The sequence below is a fragment of the Crinia signifera genome, chromosome 2 (assembly GCF_055691185.1).
Source record: "Crinia signifera chromosome 2, ASM5569118v1, whole genome shotgun sequence".
In the NCBI taxonomy this organism is placed as follows: domain Eukaryota; kingdom Metazoa; phylum Chordata; class Amphibia; order Anura; family Myobatrachidae; genus Crinia; species Crinia signifera.
In genome coordinates this window covers 247,378,995-247,400,076 of record NC_139218.1, presented here as the reverse complement: position 1 = coordinate 247,400,076, position 21,082 = coordinate 247,378,995, and the positions used below count along the sequence as shown (strand labels likewise).

At 39.2% G+C, this 21,082-nt stretch overlaps 1 protein-coding gene across 2 annotated transcripts in view; it reads left to right on the top strand.

The window, feature by feature from the left end:
* The window catches only part of BBX (BBX high mobility group box domain containing), a 67,498-nt gene extending 46,924 nt beyond the window's left edge, over positions 1 to 20,574 (top strand). The window contains exons 8-16 of one of the 2 annotated variants that reach the window (XM_083174224.1): positions 379 to 459; positions 3,082 to 3,162; positions 4,232 to 5,027; positions 5,357 to 5,486; positions 6,204 to 6,352; positions 8,745 to 8,831; positions 11,578 to 11,766; positions 14,265 to 14,454; positions 15,532 to 20,574. In XM_083174224.1, the coding sequence (XP_083030350.1) occupies positions 379 to 459; positions 3,082 to 3,162; positions 4,232 to 5,027; positions 5,357 to 5,486; positions 6,204 to 6,352; positions 8,745 to 8,831; positions 11,578 to 11,766; positions 14,265 to 14,454; positions 15,532 to 15,616 (1,788 nt within the window). In that variant the 3' untranslated portion in view covers positions 15,617 to 20,574. The remainder of the gene's footprint in view (positions 1 to 378; positions 460 to 3,081; positions 3,163 to 4,231; positions 5,028 to 5,356; positions 5,487 to 6,203; positions 6,353 to 8,744; positions 8,832 to 11,577; positions 11,767 to 14,264; positions 14,455 to 15,531) is intronic. The other variant, XM_083174225.1, reaches the window with a different exon arrangement.
* The last annotated feature ends 508 nt before the right edge of the window (positions 20,575 to 21,082 follow it).

The window sequence follows — 21,082 nt, the reverse complement described above, 5'->3', positions numbered from 1 at the left end:
ACGCGGCGGATGACGCGGCAGATGACGCGGCAGGTCTCCGTGGAGTGACCCGACCACGCTGCAGACGGAGGGGATCACGCCGCTGCCAGCCCGGGACGTCACTACCCCTTGCCGTCTCTCAGCTCGAGCGGTACAGGGAAGCTTTCGCCGGTATCAACCACCTCGTGAGTATCGGCGTCCGCTGCATCAAAAAAGTATCGGAGTCTGATAACGGGGTGAGGGTGAGAAATTCACATGTATGGCATACAAGCGTGCCGGAGCTCCCGCTCCCGTGTCCTCACGTACGTGCTGCCGTGGTCACGCCCCGAAAATCCGATATTATTTACAAATGACTTTGAATTTTATAGAAATAATGGTTTGTTTTTTTCTTCTGTACAGATCTCATCAAGTACTTTGCAGATCAACTGTCCCGAGCCTCCAAAGCGTTGTGGAAAATCAGCCCTTTTTCATTTAGCAGAGGTAACAATAATATAAGGACACAGTCCTACATGTTTTCTGCATTCAGGGAAGTACAACTGTTCAGCTTTATGTGAGAATATAAATATTACAGCTACTGAAAGATTATTTTAGTAATATCTTTTATTTGTATGGTTTTACAAGGGTCCGCATCACCCATTTGAAGACTACATAAACAAATAGACAAAACAGAAACAAATATAGAATTTAGACTATCTGCATACAAGCACTGTATAGTCTATGCAGCCAAGGCTTTCTGGCTGCGATACGGGAGCGGACATCGGGATCGCAAGGGTTAAAACCCATACAATCTGCATGCGATCCAGATGAGATTTTGACTATAGTCAAAATCTCATGCACATTGTACAAGTGTCTACACACCATTACAGTTCAAGACAATGTAGGACAAGTACAGAGTATATAAACTTGGCTATATCAACAAACACAAAAAAAAAGCATCAAGGTGGCAGAAAACCCAATGGATTAGATGATGTTGTTGTTGTTGTTGTTGTTGTAGGGAGTATGGAGTAAAACAGGGGTCCGGTCCTCGAGAGCTACCAACAGTTAACGTTTTCCATGTCTCCTCACAGAATCACAAGTGAAGCATTTAGCTCCACCTGTGGATTTTTTAAATGTTAGTAATGAGTGCACCTGTGTACCTGCAAGGTGAGCTGGAAAATGTGAACTGTTTGTAGCTCTCGAGGACTGGAGTTGGCTACCCCTGGAGTAGAAGATAGTTTAAGTAAGAGTTGGAAAATTATATATGTTATATTTATGTTTTCCTGATGGTAGAACAAGACATCAGGTTTAAGTTTATTTTCAACCATTGAAACGCCTCTCACCACATCCCCCCCACCCCCGCCCTTCTCCTCCTTCCCTCTATTTTATCCTCATGTTTCTTTATCTGTATTATCATTTGTCTACCCCTGCAATGTCTTTCGTCTTCGTCTGTCTTTATTTCTTTTAGAAATGAGTCTTGTTTGTGACTCACTTTATATTACATATGTATCAGTACATATAACATAAATACTGTACTTTATTGCAACATATCTTACCTTAGGTTACATATTGTACTATAATGTTACATCGATACCAGAAAATCTCGCTCATAACAGATGGAATGATTACAATGTAAAAATGTAGTTTAAAAATGTAGCTCAATCTTTATTGCATTGTAAGTTATCATATATCTGCATATGACTGTGATAATCTATGTTTTTATCTTCTTTGGAAAAAAACTTTCAATAAAAAGTAATTAAATAAAAAAAAAGGTACTTGTTACCTAGAACGGCGCCCATCCCGGGCATTGCATGTATATCGCATGCCATTATAATGGCATGCGATGCCCGCGATTTCACATAGAAATGAATGGTAAAAGATAAATCGCGTCTATCGCATGCGATGCGACCGACGCGATTACCGCAATTTACATAGTGAACAATGTTAAATGGCCCAATTGACCCGATTTTACATAGGGAACAATGTTAAATGGGCCACAGACCCCAAATAGCCACCCTGAAGTGTGAAATGGCCCCCCCAATTGTTAACGCCACCCCTCGATCAACGTCAACCCGAAGCGTGGCGAGCGCAGCGGTACGCGTCCTCCGACCTTTTCATACCCCCACTATCCACGTCAGCGTGGAGTTGAGAATAGAAAGTGTGGCGAGTCCCGCGAGGGGACACGGATACCTGTAAAGCCCGCGAGGGGACGCGGATACCTGTGAAGGTGTAGGTACCTGTGAAGGTATCCGCGTCCTCTTGCGGGGCTCGCCACGCTTCGGGCTTGCTGCGCTCGCCACACTTTCTATTCTCAACTCCACGCCAACGTGGCTAGTGGGGGTATGAAAAGGTTGGAGGACGCGTACCGCCGCCCCTCGCTGCGCTCGCCACGCTTCGGGTTGACGTTGATCGTGGGGTGGCGTTAACAATTGGGGGGGCCATTTCACACTTCAGGGTGGCTATTTGGGGTCTGTGGGCAATTTAACATTGTTCCCTATGTAAAATCGCGGTAATCGCGTCGGTCGCATCGCATGCGACTTTTTTGGCTGCATACAATGCGACCGACGCAATTTTTTTCCTTGCGATGCCTAGGATCAAAATCGTCGGTGCCGTTCTAGGTAACAAGTACCAAATTTTTTTTTAAAAAAGTAAGAGTTGGAAAATCACATAAGGGAAGAGGGCCCTGCTCGTGAGAGCTTACATTCTTAAGGTGAGGGGCAGACTGACTGGTGACACGGATGGGGTAGACAGTAAGCATGGAACATGAGCTATATCTTTTCTCTCTATAGCTGTTAATTGGTATATAAAAGAGAAATATCTGACATTTCTACTTCTTGGTTATTCTGCTGACTTTGTAAGAAGCATAACTTACCAGTATCCAAAATGTTGATTATATTATAAATTAAGCAGTAATCCGTGTCATGGAAGCTGATTGGATGAGCACTGTTGACGATTGTCAGACTCTTCATCCCAATTTAAGGTGCTGTCAAGTTTGGAGCAAGTGCGGTGTTACGTTATCACATTATTAAGCTTCATCATTTGCATTTGGTTAGCCATATATAAGTACACCTCACTTCTTTTATTTTCCCATTGTATGACTGATGTGTTTGTTGGTTTCGAGTGTAGATTTCCTCAAGCTCATCACATTCCGATTCATCCGCATCAGCTAAGCCGTTTGGGACATCAGCATTGTTTCAGCTTGCAGAGGTAATAACTGTAATGCCTAACGGCAGCTCTTTTATAGACCTGAACGCCATAGTACTTTTGTCTCATAATTTTTTTATTACTAATTTAAAACGACTACAAAACACTTATCCCTCTTCTTGAAAACAGAACAATGAAGGCATGATGCACCCTTGTTTCACACTATATAGAGCAAAGGGTATTCTCCCATATAAAATTTCTCAATCATGAGTGTAAGGTGAGGTTGAACAGTCTCTTATATCACTCGATGTGCCCCTAAATAAGTTCTCTGCCAAAATGCAAAAGTAAACGTATATCTGTAGTAGGACCAAAAGACTGTCGCCTCTGGTCTAGTGCACATTCAAGTCATTTTGTGGTGCCAAAATGGCTTTGTGCCCTTTTAAACAACCTGGAGTACCTCCTAAAAATGTTGGCCATTTTCTAATCCCAATAATATTCTCTCTGCCCTGCTCCTTAAGACCGTGCGCCTAATCCGCAATTTGCATGGAATGCCCTCACTATTCCCACCTTCTATTCTGAGCCTAGGTAGACCTCTGTTCTTCCTTTAAATGCTGCCATCATGATAATTGGTGCCTTGGTAAGTATCTGGGAACATCTGTGCAAAATCTCAGTTTGGCTTGTAGAAATTTGACTTTCCATTGCACAGCAGATATTTCACACTTTAGAAAAAAAAATGGTAAATGTTATACGCACACTCACATCGTAAGTGTGTGAAGAAGAGCATCGCTCCTGTGACTACATTAACACAGGATAAGAACGCAGGTTCTAGTGAGAACCACCATTTACACTGAATGTCAGATTCTAGAAGTAATAAATAATTACATCTGTGGTTTTGGCAATGAGAACGCCCGTAGCCAGAACTAGAAGATGACAATTGTGCACTCCCCCCTACCCCAAACTGCTGTCTTTTATACAAGTGTACAAGTGCCCATAACTCCAGCCTCTGGAATGTTGGAGGGGTGGGATACAATGTTATTGCAGCCAGGAGTGTTGCAATGAAAGTGCTAGAGCTCTTCACAACTCCTGGAGTATTTAAAGTAGATTTTGACTGATATTGTCCATTTCTTTATAGATGTGTGTGGCCTCAGAAGCCGTGAAAATAGAAATTTCGGGAAACTTAAATCCAGAAAAACTGAAGGATTTGGCTGTTGGAGAGGAAGACGAAGACATGAATGATAGCGTTGAGAAAGAATGTTCCAGTGTTTGTGAAGTGGAAGAATTTAGCAATCTTAAAATTAAAACACACAGGTCCTCTTCCCCAGAGCACTTAGACTTTGTTGAACTCCTTAAACAGGACAAAATTAAAAAGAAAAAGAAGAAAAATAAAACCGACCATGAAGCTGCTGAGAAAGGATCTCCGAAGAAGAACTGTAAAAAAAGACAGTCGTCAGAATCCGACATTGAAAGCGTCATGTACACTATAGAAGCGGTTGCAAAGGGAGACTGGAGTGTTGAATCGCCTTCCGTATCTTCAGGCAAAAAAGTGCGTACTGCTGCTAGTCCAAAACATAACTCCTTAGACTGTAAGCCAACTAAGAAAAAGGCAAAAGCTAAAGAGAAGAGAGTGCTAAAAGATAAATCTGCAGAGACTACCAAAGACTTGACAGAACCAGAGCCCATAATTATGACACCTGCCATGGAATCTTCTGCTGAATTCCAGGAAGACCTAAAGGACGAGCCTCTGTCCCCTGCAGAGGATGTTCCAATGCTGTGCTTGCCATACATGCTGAAGATTGAGGATGATGATGTTAATAAAAGGTCTGAGGCGTGTGGGTCAAGGAAGTCCGAGAGAACCTGTAAAGGGGCTCTTTATAAAACTCTGGTCTCTGAGGGAATGTTAACAACTTTGCGAGCCAATGTTGACAGAGGTAAGCAAATTCAGTGCTCTCTCTCTCACCCGCTCTGCCATCACATGACATTCTGAGAACCTGTGTCTGGCAGCCTTGCTTGTTGTTTTTTCCTTAATAGGAATTTAGAAAAGGAGAGAATGGTTTATAGTAAAAAATTCCCACTCATCTTTCGCTCCACAGGAGTTCATTGCTGTGTTAAAGTACAACTGTACATTTGGTTAGGTGGTATGATGGAACTGTATTGTCATACAATTTATACGATTATTAAAGATGTCTTCTGAATCATACAATAAATAATATGTGACTAGAAAAGGAAGGTTTTCATCTCTGCTTTCATTGATGTATAGGTAAAAGAAATATTGGAAAAGGTGGCTCATCTGACCACGAGGGCTCTTGGAACGATGACAACTGGACCTGCAATCAAAGTGGAAATAAGAAACTGAAGAAATTAAAACCAAAGGAGGAAGGAACCGTTGGGTTTGTTTCATTTGTTTAAATTATCTTTATGGAAACATGAATAGGTTTTAGATGAAAGAAATCCTAACCTAAATATGTGTTGGCTTGTGAGAGAGCTTCACTGACAAATAACAGTAATTTGCCTCTATATAATTTTTTGTCAGATTTTCCAGTTATATCCCATTGTGACATTTTGAAGTGTGTGTGTATGTATATATATATATATATATATATATATATATATATATATATATATATATATATATATACCCCTATGCCGTAAAGAGGGGGGGGGGGGGTGGAGGCAGCCGCTGGGAGCTTGTGGTGCCATTTTGCAGGGCAGGTTGCGGCTGCTGAATATTTTAAAATGACTGACTGGACGTTGATTGGCTGAGAGAATGGCGCATGAGGACATTTTTTAATGCTCACTCCTGGGCAGGTGGGGCACTTCTCTCAGATGTGATAGGTGGTCTTTCACTAAATAAAAATGTTCATTAAACCATAGCAGCCAGTCTGCAATTGAAGTGATCAATGTTTGGCAAGTTGGCCAATGACGCAAATGTTGAACTTGTGGGTATATATTTTTACATTTTGCAATCTCAACAAATGTTTTTCTGCTATAGTAAATTGCCACGGCAGCTGTACTTCTTTTTTTTTTTTTTTTTAGGTGGTTAATTCCTACACATGAAGATTGAATAGCTCATTAATATTATTATTGGTCTACTTTTTGGATTTTAGATCGGCAAAGCTGGAAGAAGAATTTGAGAAGAAGTTCAATAGCCTTCCGCAGTACAGCCCAGTTACATTTGACCGCAAAAATGCTTCATTTCAGAGAAAGAAGAAAAAGCTTGATACTGAACAAGCCGAGCAAGCGAAAGCAAACAAAGGTGGTTATCCAGTAGTATTGTGGTCATGATGAAGTTGTACTTATAGCAGATATACCTTAGTGAAGGGCCAAAACTTTTACATATACTGTCCACACGTGCAGCACATGACCAGCGTGATTGCTTAGGCATAATCTTAATGTTAAACATTAAACCATTGATTACCCTAACTTGCAGTACCATTGATTACCACCTACTTTGCCTAGTGCTTGCAAAGGAACTGCATTATAGAGTTTGCTCATAAATAAATCTCTTAATTTAGATTTAATGAATGGGAAGTATCTATCTATGTTTTGAGCTTAAGTAATTGTCACTTGAGGAAAAAAAGCTGCACACATTGAATATCTGATGGCTGCAAGTCTTTGGTTACCTTCACTTAGACCACACATGCTGCACTGTGTAGCACAACAAGGGGGCATCTTGTTGTCTCCATGTGCATTGGTAACTGGCCATAAAGTGAAGCATCTGTAGGGAAAGTAGTACAGAAAAAGAGAACTGACAAATACTTGCAGATCTCTGCTACTCAGATCCCTTTCTTTTGTATGCATGTTAAGTTCATGGCAGTTACCTCCACCCAGACCGCTGACATGGGGGGGTCAATCCATTTTGCAAAGCGTCCGAGTTGCCACAGCATTTCCACACTAACAGCAGCATCTGAACTTGTACCCCTCACGGGCAGAAATCAGACTGAATTGGCACAAAATTGCTCAGAACCCTATCGGTCTGCGGGTACGTTCTTGCGAGTTTGAGCTACCCGTAAAGTGTGGCGGCTGCTGCTGCGATGATTGTCGCTGGTGCAATGTCAGTGCAAACTATTGTATTTGACCCCACTTTTTTGTGTTTTTTTTTCTAATCTCTGGTAATTGAATTCACAAAATTCAGTTTGCATGTATATGTTTGCAGTGTGATTGACATCTGGCATGTGTCAGTTAATTAATTTATCTGGTAGCAGAAAAATCTATTGCAGTGCTGCGTTATGATAAGTGCACTGGATGGAATTTGCTATATGTCCTTTGTTAGCCCTGTGATTGGAAGACCATTTGACACATTCTACATGTACAGTATATAGGAGCTAATCGGAACTGAAAATATTTTGGTGATGATCAAGAAAACAATTTCTTGTGCTCAATAGCAAATGTAGATACAATTTAAAGCATTTCAGACTGACTATAAGTATTTTTACTTACTATGTTTCAGTGTGATTATTTTGTGTATAGCACATTTTTTTCCCCACGGTTTTCCCTAAATCCTTCAGTTTTTTTTTTGTTTTTTTGCAACATTAGCACTAAAAAGTTCATGTCCTTTCCTTTTTCTTAAAAAAAAGGAAAAGCACAATATCAACCTAGGTTCTATATTCACCTTTCACTTGAACCCATACTTCTAGATTTCATATAAATACAAGGCACCGGCTATAAATGGGAATACATGCATAATGTGATTTCTAGAGGGATTTGTGGATTTATTTTCAAATGTATTTATTACACTGCATATAATATTTAATCTGGACCAAAACTATTGGTTATCTATTTGGTGTCATTTTCTTTCCTCAGTCACGCATGTATTTTTTTATATTTTTTTTATTATGACTGGTGGTAAAATATTTACAATAATATTAAAACTTTATTGTGATGTTTTATTTAGGTTTGGGTTTTATTACTACAAATATTATAAACTGACATGACAGTGTAATAGGGCCTACACATGGGGTTATTTCAGGGCATTTTCTAAGCGATCTTACTAGATCACTTAGAAAAGGCCCCTACATCGCACTGTGTGTATGGGTGATAGCAATGCGCAGCCCCATGCGTTGCTATTGGCCAGCGATTAATGTCCAGCATGCTGTATAAATCTAGTTAATCGCTGGTCATGGCCAGTGTTCTCACTGCAGAACACTGGCACTGACCGACAGTTCAACACAAATCGCTGACACATCGCTGTGCAGTAGGCCCCTCAAGGGGAGTTTTCAATACCGGGTTCAACTGTCAGTACGTCCCAAAAGTCAGAACCCTGGCCCATTTTGGTCTGCTCCCTAGTTTATTGGCAGGCTGGATTCAATGTTCCACCTGCCGATCGATGAAAAGGGGGCGTGTCTGCAAAAACGACCGTGGATTGTTAAGATCCGGCCGTGATTTTGATAATCTATGGCCGTTTCGGCAAAACTGTCCCGACAGCTTTTAAAGTCCAGTCCATTCTATCGTGCTGCTGCTTTAATGCTGTTGGGAACAACCGCATTGAATAGGCGCCCACCGCTAGTTCTCCTTGTCGGAAATAGCAGTGGTAATTGAATACTCCCCTAAGTCCTAGATCCAGTTCTTTTTGCTTCTTCCCACAAAGGACAGGAGGGCAAACAAATCTTTTTTATTTGTAATCTTACTGTATGAACTCTTATCTGCAGGTCCCATACAGTCACAAAAGAAGAACCTGTTCCACAAAATTGTAAGCAAATACAAAAAAAAGGAGAAGCAAAGCGTATCCGATAAAGGTATTTGAATTTCACACTTTAGATTTGGGATTACTGTAAATAAGCATTTCATTGAAAATTATGGAACCAAATTATTATTTTTTTAACAGTAAAATATTTTTCTTTATTAATTGTTACTTGTGTGGAGTATAAGGCATTTTGGGCATTGCATAGAATTTTTAGGGCAGATAAGAAAAACTTAACCCATCTAGTCTCCCATGGATCGGATTGGGAGTGTCCACACAGATAACTATTCTTAACTTAGGGGTCGATCCTATTAACCCCGAAGGGTGCGAGTTGCCGTTTAAGTGCCGTTTTCATGCTGAAAACGTCACCCGAATTAACCCCAACTCGCACCCTTCGCTGGGCCGAATTCACGGAAATTAGCTTGCACCCCTATGGAGGTGTGTGCACTTTTCAGCGAGTCTGGCCCGCCGTAAAGTGCGCCCGGGTTCGTGATGATTCGCACTCGGCGAATCATCCGCACACATCGGGGATAATAGGATCAACCCCTCTGTATGATCAGTCTTCCTAATAATAATTATATCTGGCAGATCAAAATAGTGTAATAGTAGCTACCAGTGTTTTTGGAGATGCTCCCAGTAATGATCAATAGTGACAGTAAAGGAAAAAGATAAAGTATTCCTGTTTTGGGGCACTCAGTGGCATGTTGTTCAGATTCTTAACATATCCTACAGGGAGTCAGTTATAGGTATAAAATTACAATTTTACTTTTATTAGTTCACGTGTTAAAATAGCTGAAAAACAGCGAGAGAGAGGTTGTAATGTGTAGAAATCAAAATATTTCAATCAATTCTGCCACCACCGCCGCCCGCTAGCGCTACTGTGGCTGCAGATTGTTTAAACCACTGGGCAGCCCTCTGGCTGAGCTTTCTGAGAGGGCTGCCAGTGTTTTAAACAATTATGCTGCCACCCCTGACCCCCTCTAGTGCTACCTCTAGCGCTATGCTACCCTCTTCCACTCCACCATCGGTCCCTATGGTCCCCTTTTCCCCAAACCCCACACCGCCAAAAGCGTCCCCTCCGCCCCCCATCCACGGATTGCATTTGAGTGATCGCATGTGGTTAAAAATCTATCGGCTTGCCATTCGATAGATAGTATCAATATTGAATGATTGCATGCAGTGTGTATTGGTAGAATTACTCTCTTAATAATATCCTTTGGAGAGTCCCTTTTATGTGCAGGGCTCTTAAATTAATTCAAGAATCAGGTAATATGATTAATATTGCAACAAATTAAAAATTTATAACATTTTAGTAATTTCATTCCTATGTGGCCCTGTCGATTGCTGTTAACTGAAAATACCATTAAGTGATTTATATTAGACAGTATAATCCACTGTCATAATATTTATGGTTTAACATGAGCAATCAAAAATTGTTACACTGCCAACAATAGTTAATGTACTTAATTCCATCCACCACTGTGGTATTAATAATACAACCCAATTGTTTTTATTTTTACAGGTAATTTTCCACTATGTTATGAGCACTATTCTATGTGGTTCTGAACCACAGATCGTGTGATCCACCCACTACATTAATCCTTTCCCACAGTAGTATTATTGCTTAATATTTCCCTGTATACAGTATGTCTTCATCTAGTTATGTTGCTAAATAGTTGGGTGGGTTGGCACTGTGTCTGCGAGTCGGCATGTGATTATGGACAAAATTATAAAGCAGTGTCACTGTTTATTCCACTTGTCAGCATGTATACTTAGGTGTATTATCAGGTACTGCAGGGTTTAACCTAGATATATTAGTGGAGCGGTATTGCATATAGTTATAGTTGTTATTGCACCTGGATTAGTGTATTATCAGTCACTCCACAGTTTATTAGCACACATACAGCTGGTTCCAATTATACACAAGGTGACTGTGTAATACTGCTGCTTACTGCCTTTATTTTTAAAGGGACCATCGATAGCGTATCAGTAATTCTCTGTAGCTGCATGGTCTATTATTCACGTAGAACCGCTTTTAAACCTGGATATGTTTTTGAGGCGGTATTGCAGGTAGTTGCGGTTGTCATTGCACCAGTATTCGTGTATTCCCTCCTTTACAATTTTTTAGTCACACACAAAGCTGACATCAGTTATACATGTGGTAACCAAGTAATATTACTGCTTACTGCAGTTCTTACCAAAAAAGGGCCACCACTGGTGTATTTAGTATTCTCAGTAACTTGATCAATTTGTTTCACTCGCTCGCACGTCCCGCTGCACCTGTCCATCAGCTTGGCAGGAGGGAGCTGGCATCAGTGCTTAGCTGCCGCTTCAGGGAGGACGAGCAGGGAGCAGGCCGACGGGAATGGAGCGGTGCAGGGCCTCTGGAAGACTGGGGCATGCGCGTGTCTTGTGCGTGCGTGCCCCCTTCCTGGCGTAGGATGGCGATAGCCTTGCTGGGTTGTGAGCCGCTCTAACGAGAGCGTCTCCATCTGTGATTAGTTTCCATTTGTTTTAATAGTGGCGTACTTCTGTTATCGGTCACACATCTGTGAATTGCAATATATTCACAAATACATATGATAATTAGAGGGATCTGATAGCGGCCCAGTATATCTTGTTACCGCTCTAGGACCAGAGGATCAATTACATTTCATTGTTACGTATTAAGTTAATCTGAGGACACAGAGTAGAGTGCACATTAAAATCACAGCTCCTATGTACAATAAGCAAGCCACTTGCTTTTAAAGAAAACAAAAACCCTTCATAGGGGATAATGTGCATTGCATGTTGTCTTTCAGCCATAACAGAAGACATGACCACAGATGATAGCACATTGAGGGGCAGCTCCAGTACTGTTCCTCACATTCCAGAACCTACAGCAATTCATGAACCTTTGGTTGGAAGTCAGAAGAGAAAAGCAAGAAAAAACAAGATTACACATCTGATTAGGTCTATGGATTGTCAGCCTTCAGTAGGTCATCATTTAGGTAAGACTGAGCTCTGTTCCACAGAAAAGGTTATGAAGTATCTGTCTGTAGATCTGGTGCTAGATTATCATGTACTCCATAGAAAAAGTTATGTGCTAGATCAGTAATCAACCTTTTTACCTTGCGGCACATTAAATAAGATTTAAAGATTGCCAAGGCACACCATGAGATCCCCACAGGGCAAAACACATTGGACCCCACAGGAAAAAAAACAACCTATTGGCTCCCATATAAAAATCAATCACATTGGTCCCCACAGGTAACAAAAATAAAATACATTGGCCCTCTACATGAAAAGAAGAGACCAGTAAATAACAGTTGAACTGGTGGTGGCTGTAAACTGGTTTGGGCATCTCTAGATCTGGGGGTACACTTGAGAACAGCTCAAGGCACACTAGTGTGCCACGGCACAGTGGTTGAAAAACACTGTGCTAGATTATCTATTTTATCGATACCATTATGAATATGCCATGCTAGTCTATTCCATATGCAATATAGATTAGAGTTGCTGAGATGTGACTTTTGTTAACTGTGAAATAACACTTCATGAACTTTATTCAAGTTTGCATGAAATTGCATTGTTCTGGGGAAAAAGGTGCTCACAGGTCTTGAACTCTACATTTATCCAAATCAGAGCAGTATAGCTTAGTGTTCATTCTAGCACCCACTATCTTTGAAAACCCATGCAGTTCCTCTTCCCTGCCTGGGGTGTCGCTTTCTGCTGTACTGCTTCTAGCACAGTGTGGTCTGTATATCAGCACTGATATGCAAACCAGACCTGGCATTGGTGGTGCTCAGCTCTTATCTTTCTTAGCTTCCTTCTTGAGTATCATTAGGCAGACTTGTGTATTGGTGTTGCCCTGAGATACAATTCTGTAATTCTGCATTAAATAACGTTTTATTCAGCATTGACATATTAATGGCAGAGAAAATCAATAACTCTGTTTCATGGATGAAAAGCACAGTAATACGCAAGAAAATGACAGAATAATATATAGTAACAAACAAAACAATGTATAATCCACATAGGTTAAAGTCATCTAATGGTGAATAACCTGATTAGATCTGTCACGTCAATCTTTCATGACAAAATAACTACATAATAAATAGAATGTCATTTTTAATGAATAAATAAATTTGAAAAATATCGTGTGTGTGTGTATATATATATATATATATATATATATATATATATATATATATATATATATATATATATATATAATTAATTCATTAGACTTCTAATAAAAGGTTGAAAAACTGTTAATTTCTCAGTGGATTTAGAGATGACTAGAAAACATTGTAGTGTTTATTATTTCATAATGGCGGCAACATTTATTGTCTGCAAAGCAAACTGGTGTTCATTCTAGCACCTTGTGACTTATACAATTATTGCAGTTTCTCCTTCCTGCCAGGGGTGTCACACCCTGCTGTGGTGCTTCTACCAGTCTACTTGGTATCTCACATTAAGATACCAACCAGATTGTGCTAGAAGCACCACAGAAGACAGAAACACCCCTGGTAGGAAGGAGGAACTGCAAGAATATTACAAGATGCAGGGTGCTAGAATGAACACTTGTAAAGTATAGGCCTGATTAGGTTTGCAAACAAAGCAAAAGCACACAAATGGGCAAAACCATATTGCACTGCAGGTCCAGCAGATGTAATGTGCAGAGAGATTTAGATTTTAGTATGTTACATTTTTTTAGTGCAACTTAAATACTGGCTGCTTTTTCAAAAACGTTGTTTTTACAATGCAATTTAGATATCCGTTTGAACGCGCCTTAACCAAAACTAAAAATTTTTAGGTCCTAGTAGCTGTAATTTCATCCTGAAATAACGGGGGCACCATTCATAAGCACATTAATATTGACCCATATTAAAATAACTTTTTATGGACACTAATAAAATATTGTACTATTCCAAAATAACTAGCAATGGGACTGTGTGCATGGTCTGCTGCTCTGTCCTGCTCCCTACCCCTGCTTTGCTGCTGCATAGCCACCTCCTGTTGGGTCCTCTTGTACTGTTAGGTTTTATCCATTGAGTAGGAACCGCCCCAGCTCCCGCTGCACAGACCTTAAAGAATTATTATATACAGTAGATTGCAGCTGGGGGGAAACCTAATGCCTCCATATTAAAATGATAATTGTTTTATTACCCAGTTATAAAACAATGCATTTAACGTCCTCCTAAATAAAAAAGGAATACATTCAAATTCTATTCATTTATTAGTCTGCCTAAATTATTATTTTCTCCTAAATTAATGAATGAATCTTTTTGTTCTGTTTTGCCTGACACAACTGGTTGTAGGTTTGGGACTAGCAAACTAGATGTCCCATGTGGTTTTTAGCCCGGAAAGTTCCAGTTAGTCAATCTGGGCAGTTTGTGCTGAAAACTACATGCTACAGTATATGTGTGGCTGTTTGCAAACTACCAATAAAACCAGTGTATAGTAAATTTTCCCACTTACAGTATATGCTTATTTTTCTTTACAGATGGAAACATTCCCCCAGATTGTTACCAAAATAGCTGCAGTATGGAGGGAACTTGCAGAGCAGAATTAACCATCTCTAGAGAAACCGGCATTGAACAGAATTGCAGTATTACTCAAGACATGCCGGCTGTGTCTGCTTTCTTTAGCCTGGCAGCACTGGCTGAGGTAGCCGCAATGGAAAATGTTCACAGGTAAGACAGATGCCTTTTTTCTCTTTCATATTTTTCCTAAGAGATTACTGTACCATCACTACAAATGTGTAAGTAGTTCTAGTTTAGAAGTGGCCAAACCTGTGCTCAAGCTCTACCAACAGTCCATGTTTTTCAGGCAACCTTTGGATGTATAGTAGTTCGTAATGACTACAGCCTGTGCACCAGCGTGGGGATATGAAAAACTTGAACGTTGGTAGATCTTGAGGACCAGTTTGGCCACCCTTGCTTCTACACTTACCCTCCTTGAAATTGTCTTGTTGCTTGTTTCTTTGTCTATTTGTGGCAAATCTCCTGAGGGTGGGGTTGTATCACTAGGTCAGGCATGTCCAAACTATGGTGCGAAAATTGACAGAACACCACACGCTTCCTGCGCCTCCACCTTCACATGTATATAGTAATAAAATGATACAACCCTTTAAGCTCAGGGGATACTTCACATGAATCTTTTCATCGATTTGTCAGTATAATTCATATGAAACAAAGAGAAGAATGGATCATAGCGTAACAAGATTTAATTAATACAATAAAATCCAAGCAAACATTGGAATCCCTCCAGGGATACTGTAAAAAAAATACAATTACTAAAATAAAATGAGAACCTTATTGAAAAGAGTTCTCAAAAATCAATCAGCATGAGGATCTACATAAATCTTGACGTGGTAAAGGATCTGTATTTACCCAACAGAGTGGAGAACTAGATGGAATCAGTTCTCAATCAAGCATTTCAGGAAATTCCAATTTTCCTGGCTGGCTGGCGTCATATGTCCAAACTATGGCTCTCCAGCTGTCGTGAAACACATCATGCCTTGCCACAGTTTTGCTATTAGGGAATGCTAAAACTATTGTAAGGCATGCTGGGATGTGTAGTTTCGCTGGAGGGCCACAGTTTGGACATGCCTACACTAGGTGATGTTTGCCTAGTATTGAATATACTGGAATCAAATCAACCTGTGTCCATGTTCCATATAACAATTTTTTGCTACTTCTACATACACCATCCTACTAATGTAAAATTTGGCTTTGTTTTATTAACCAAATGATTATTTGTTTCTCCAGGAGTCCTAGATCCTCCCACTCAAGAGATGGTCAGAAGAAAGAAGTGCCCCAGGCAGCTGTGCTTATTTCCTGCGCTGACCAGTGAAGCTTCTCTTTGACTTTTAACTCTATATTTAAATCTAAGCCTTGAGCCTTACCTAACAAGGCCGAATAAATCCATGAAATAGGCAGAAATGCTTTTCACTTGAAGCAAAAAGCTTGGGCTTTGCCCTTAGAGTCCGTATTGTTTTAGGCCTACTAACGGAAAGAGATGGAAATGATCATGTATTCCACGGTGGATGAATTTGGGCTGAAACGTGAAAGGCCACCTGGGTCTCAATAGAGCAGGTCTTTGAAGTAGAGTGTGATACAAGTTTCATATTATGGTTATTTAAAAAAAAATGATGCACTGCACTAGTTAATAGATATCCTTCGTAATTTTGTAATTAAGATTTACGTTTGAAAAAATGGTTTATAAAATAGTTTATGGTTACATTTATATTGAGACTAAGTTTAAAGGATGTTCCAGGAAGATCTAAATTGTAGGCTCAGGTGTACCATTGTTAGAGGTACTGTGTGTCTCTTCCGCCACCCCCATCTTCTGCACTTCCGTAGTTTTATGTAGAAAACAGATTCTGCTTGATAGCCTAAGCAGCATGCCAAGTGCCATAAACACAGGCTTTCTGATTGCCACTGACTACTTCATTTCAACTTCAGGAGGAATTTTAACACAGACACAAATGGATTATTGGTTTTGTGCTATGTCAACAAACCGTTTTTTTAATATGCATGTTTTACCCACTTATAAGTCGGAAGCCTTAATAGATATCGATTAGTTCTGTTCATATGTCGAACAACTATTTTTTTCTCTTTTAATTTAAAAAAGAAATCAAAATAGGACCTGTTTCTAGGATAGAGAATTTTATACCACCACAAATATAGACTTAAAAAATGCCCATGGTTTTACCAAAAGAAAACTACTTTCACTGTATGTAATTGGACAGACCTTTCTCTCTGATTTAAACATATCTCAGATAGTGCTGAGGAAGTCCGACTCAAACTCCCAAGTTCTAGTATCATCGAAACTTGTATTTCTATATTTATGAATATTGCCAAAATACAGTTTAACACATGTGCAAACTAAACTAGCATTTCAGTTGAAATCCTTTATTTAGAAATGCACTAAAACTGATGTGTTCTTGTTAACGCTACAATATTCTTGCCCAATAATTTTATTATTGTCCTTGTTTAAAGGTATGTAGGATGTGGCATATTACCTATTCGGTCAGTTATGCTGCTGATAGAATACTGTTCTTTAGTTAGTGGCCTGATGCATGTACAGTAGATCAGGGATAGTTTTCCAGGGAAACAAAACCTTAGCTATGCACTAGCTCTGCGTGTGTACCCACATCAAAGTGATGAAGTGGAGCAGCATTTGTGTTTGTATCTCTTGTGCTGTTACTCTTATTCATCCTTTAGAACTTACAGCTTAGAAAGCTTTTTCAGTAGTAAGTTGTCCCACCAACAGTTTGGGTTGTAATATGCAGTAGAAGTCTTCTTACTACGGAAAGTATTTACATCAAGGTATTCACATGTAGCTAGTTCATGATGACTTGCTCCAGTTACGTATGCTCTTTGGTTCACCTTAGCGCAGCTTGCACTGGGGACAGCAAGAACGTTTGTCCTGCTGGAAGCAGCTGTATTTGGGTATGATATAATGCAGTACATATCTGGTAGTCTCTTTGCTGGTGATCCGTGGTTTCTGTGTGTATAGGTAGCCAAGAAGAACAGACAGGTCCATTATTTGCTTTGCCAAAATTTGGAAGCTTTCGGAGTCTGTCATTTTCTGAGACATGTGAATACCTTCCTTTTAATGGAGAGCTTTCTCTGCCCATTGGACTCCCCTAACCTTAGTGCAGTGGTGTCAGACTCATGGTAATCCAGCTGTTGTGGAACTACATGTCCCAGCATGCCCTGCCACAGATTTTATGTAATGGATTGCTTAAGTTGTGGCAGGGCATGCTGGGACTTGTAGTTCACAACAGCTGGAGGGCCATGAGTGTGACACCACTGCCTTAGTGGGTTGCTTTGTATATATTAAAAAAAGAAAACTATTCTCTTAAGGACAGTGGTTACTTATTTATACTGTGCTCTTACACAGGGAACTCTCTCCTTAGTAACTGGCAGGTAGATTGGGGGATACGGTGATTAGGTCGACCCTATCTAGGTTGACCACTGAAGGTCGACATGACTTAGGTCAACATATGAAATAGCTGAAAAACGGAGAAAACTCATGTCGACCTTTTGACTGTCGACCTAATGCTTCTGTCGATCTTCCAAACCTGTCAACCTTAGCCGTGTCAACCTATTTTCGTGTGTTGACCTTCAGTGGTTGATCCAATACATGTCGACCCAATGACCCATACCCGTAGCTTGCCAGGATGCCTTCCAAAAATGAGGCGGCGAGTGCCGGATCACACATGCATAGATCTGTGGTTGGCGGCACTCCGGACCTAAATGAATGACGCACACCACTTGATTACATACATACATACATACATACATGCATACACACACACACATATATTTATTGTTGTGGGTTTATTGTAGTTCTAGTTTCTTTACTTCACAAATGTCTGTGTGTCGCTGCTAATAAATATATATATTTATTAATGGCAACACAAATGGAAATTTCTGAAGTAAAAAAAAAAAAATAGAACTGCAATTAACCCACAACAATAAAATGCTGTTCTCTACCCCTATGGACAAATTAATGATGAATTCTTTAAATTATTTAATATTTTTTTTTTTGTTTGTTACCACTGGCTACATGTGATGTAGCAAAAGCCTTTGTACAGTTAGTTCCGATTACTAGTGTAAGTGGTGTGATGTATTGCCTTCTTAGGTATACTATGATTTCAAGAATTTGAATATACATAGAATTTGGGTACTTTTACAGCAATAAACAGCTCTGCCTTTTTATAATAATTAAAAAATTAGCTTTAATTCAGATAACAATGCCCACGGTATCCTTGGCCTTTGATTCTGTCACTTGTTCTCTATATACCACAAGCTGAATGTTCAGCCCTTCTTGCAAAAGGCTCGGCTTCCATCTGTTCTTAGCGAACCTCAAACATACATGTTTGGAATGTTCAGAAAGTGAACTGTGATTATTGAAATTCTGTAGTCACTTAGCATTTATAAAATAAGTCTAAGAAAGAATGCTACCGCTGTAAGATGACATTTTACGTGTTGAAGCCAATGATTGCAGTGGTGATAGTCAGGTCATTGTGTAAATGAAAGCATGTACAGTAGATGATACAATTACCTAGGTCTCTCTATCTATCAGATACCTATATTTACTTAGACAAACTATTTAAAAGTGTTGTTACTGGTTATACTTCTGTAAATATGTTTCTGCAGCCAGTATTCTTCCAGCTGATGCAAAATAGTGCGGTCATATAGATTTTTGTTTTTCTTTTTAAAAGCTATTTTTGGTAAAGTTATTATTTGCACCAAAACATAAAATGAAGACTATTTTGAAACTATATAGCATCCACACTGCTGTTTAGCACTAAGTGTTAGACCAGTGTGTCACTATTTGAGGTTTGGCACTTCTTGGATTCTTAATTAGCTAAAAGCCCAAAATCTATTGGTTTACCATTATTGTTTGGCCATGCACCTTAACAATGGTACAAATGTATTCCTTTCCAGAATTTCTGTAGATATATCTATTTTTGTCGAATTGCCCCAGGTAACATTTCATTACTGCTCCTAGATATTTTCTCTATGACTATGGTACCTTTTTAAAAGGAAATAAAATGCTCCTTATTTTATATGTGAATTACCGAGTTACTAAACCTAAGTGGCTTTCCCTTAGAGTAGTGTAGTGACTGTTTTATGAACTTTTGTAGATAATGCTTAATTTTTAAGCTGCTAGGCACTAAGAGTAGCAGAAATCCTGCAAAGCTTTAGTTAGTTTTTAAGATATTTGCCATTGATGGCTCTGAATAAGTGATTTTCAGTAGTTCTATTTGCTAATGCACTGAATCTTTTAGGCCAAGAATTGGTATAATCAGGTAACAATTTATTAGCACAAATTCATAACATTTCACCCCAACATTTCCTGCTTTGAATATTTGTACACATAGAGCAGCATATGCCTGTTTTACACTTTAACCCAGAGCTGGCCTGGGATTGTAGGATTATCATCCATTTCCCAGACTCCCTTGCACCTTTCATCTACCAACGAAGCACCAAGGCATCATTTTAGTGAGTTCTTATACCCGAGTACAAAGTCCGGGGTAGGTGTTCTCACTCTGTAGAAATCAAAATGCACAGGGCTTGTGGGAAAGAAGCCACTATTACCGTAAAGCTCATATGATCATTTTCACAGCAATGTCATTAAGCACTGTAATTAAAATGCCTCTTGGGAAATGTATGCACCTTATAGCTCTTCGAAAACCAAAATAGAAAACCCATCTCCATCGTTGCAATACTTTTAACTTAAGATTACTAAAGCAGTCAAAAAAATATCTATTTTTCTGCACATCCATGTTTCCGAAATCATTCATTTCTGGTTGTGAATCTTTAAATAAACGACCCTGTTAGAACCCTTTGTTTATGTAAAGAGTATACAAAAAAAATGGGGTGTCTTGGTAGCATCAAAGATTTTATAAATGACAGTGTTCCAGTAAATGTTCTCATTTTGTTTGCTTTTAACTTTGTCATTTGTTCGTGCTGTGGTTTGTGCCATAAAACAGTGTTCCAGAGATTCCCTAAAGATTAGTTGAATCAGGTTCTAATCTAAAATATTAAGCTCTAATTCCTGTTACGAGACCAAACGCATTCAACGTTTTTGCTGCAAGTAAACATTTTGTGTTTGACCATGTACCCATAACGATGCTGTGCTCCAAAATTGAATTTATATTTATTAAATAACAATTAACTAATGTTTTTTACAGCTGTGATCTTATTTTGTTCCCAGTCAAGCTCTGTGTAGATTTCTTAAAAAGTTAAATATTTGAGCTGGTAATAAAATGTCTAAATAACTGTATAACAGAACTGCAACTTGTTTTATTTGTTTTTTTTTCTATATGCTGTGACTGTTTATTTTGTAATGATAGTACATAAAACAAAGTGATACAACTTCTGTTACATTTGCATAGTGTAATATCACTTATGCACAATCTGATGTATTGGGGCTCATGTTGGATATACTTTTGTTTATTTTTATGTAAAATACACGTTTCCATACTGCTCGTAAGCACTTATACGGTTCATCATCGTACATATTTTGTTTTATCTTACACAGTCTTAAGGTGCATACACACTGTATTTTTTTTGACCAATTGGTCAAAATATATTTCAGTGGAATTCGACGAATAATTAAGGGCGCATACCCACCAGTTATTCATCAAGGTTGTTCATCAACTGTGCATGCAGCTCACTTTGGATATTTTTCAAAAAGAGCCTATACACTGTAGCTAGATCTTTCATCAACATCTTTCATCCAGGACACTGGGTTCAAGGGAAATTGGTCATCAATGTCTTTCAACAAAATTGGTCAAAA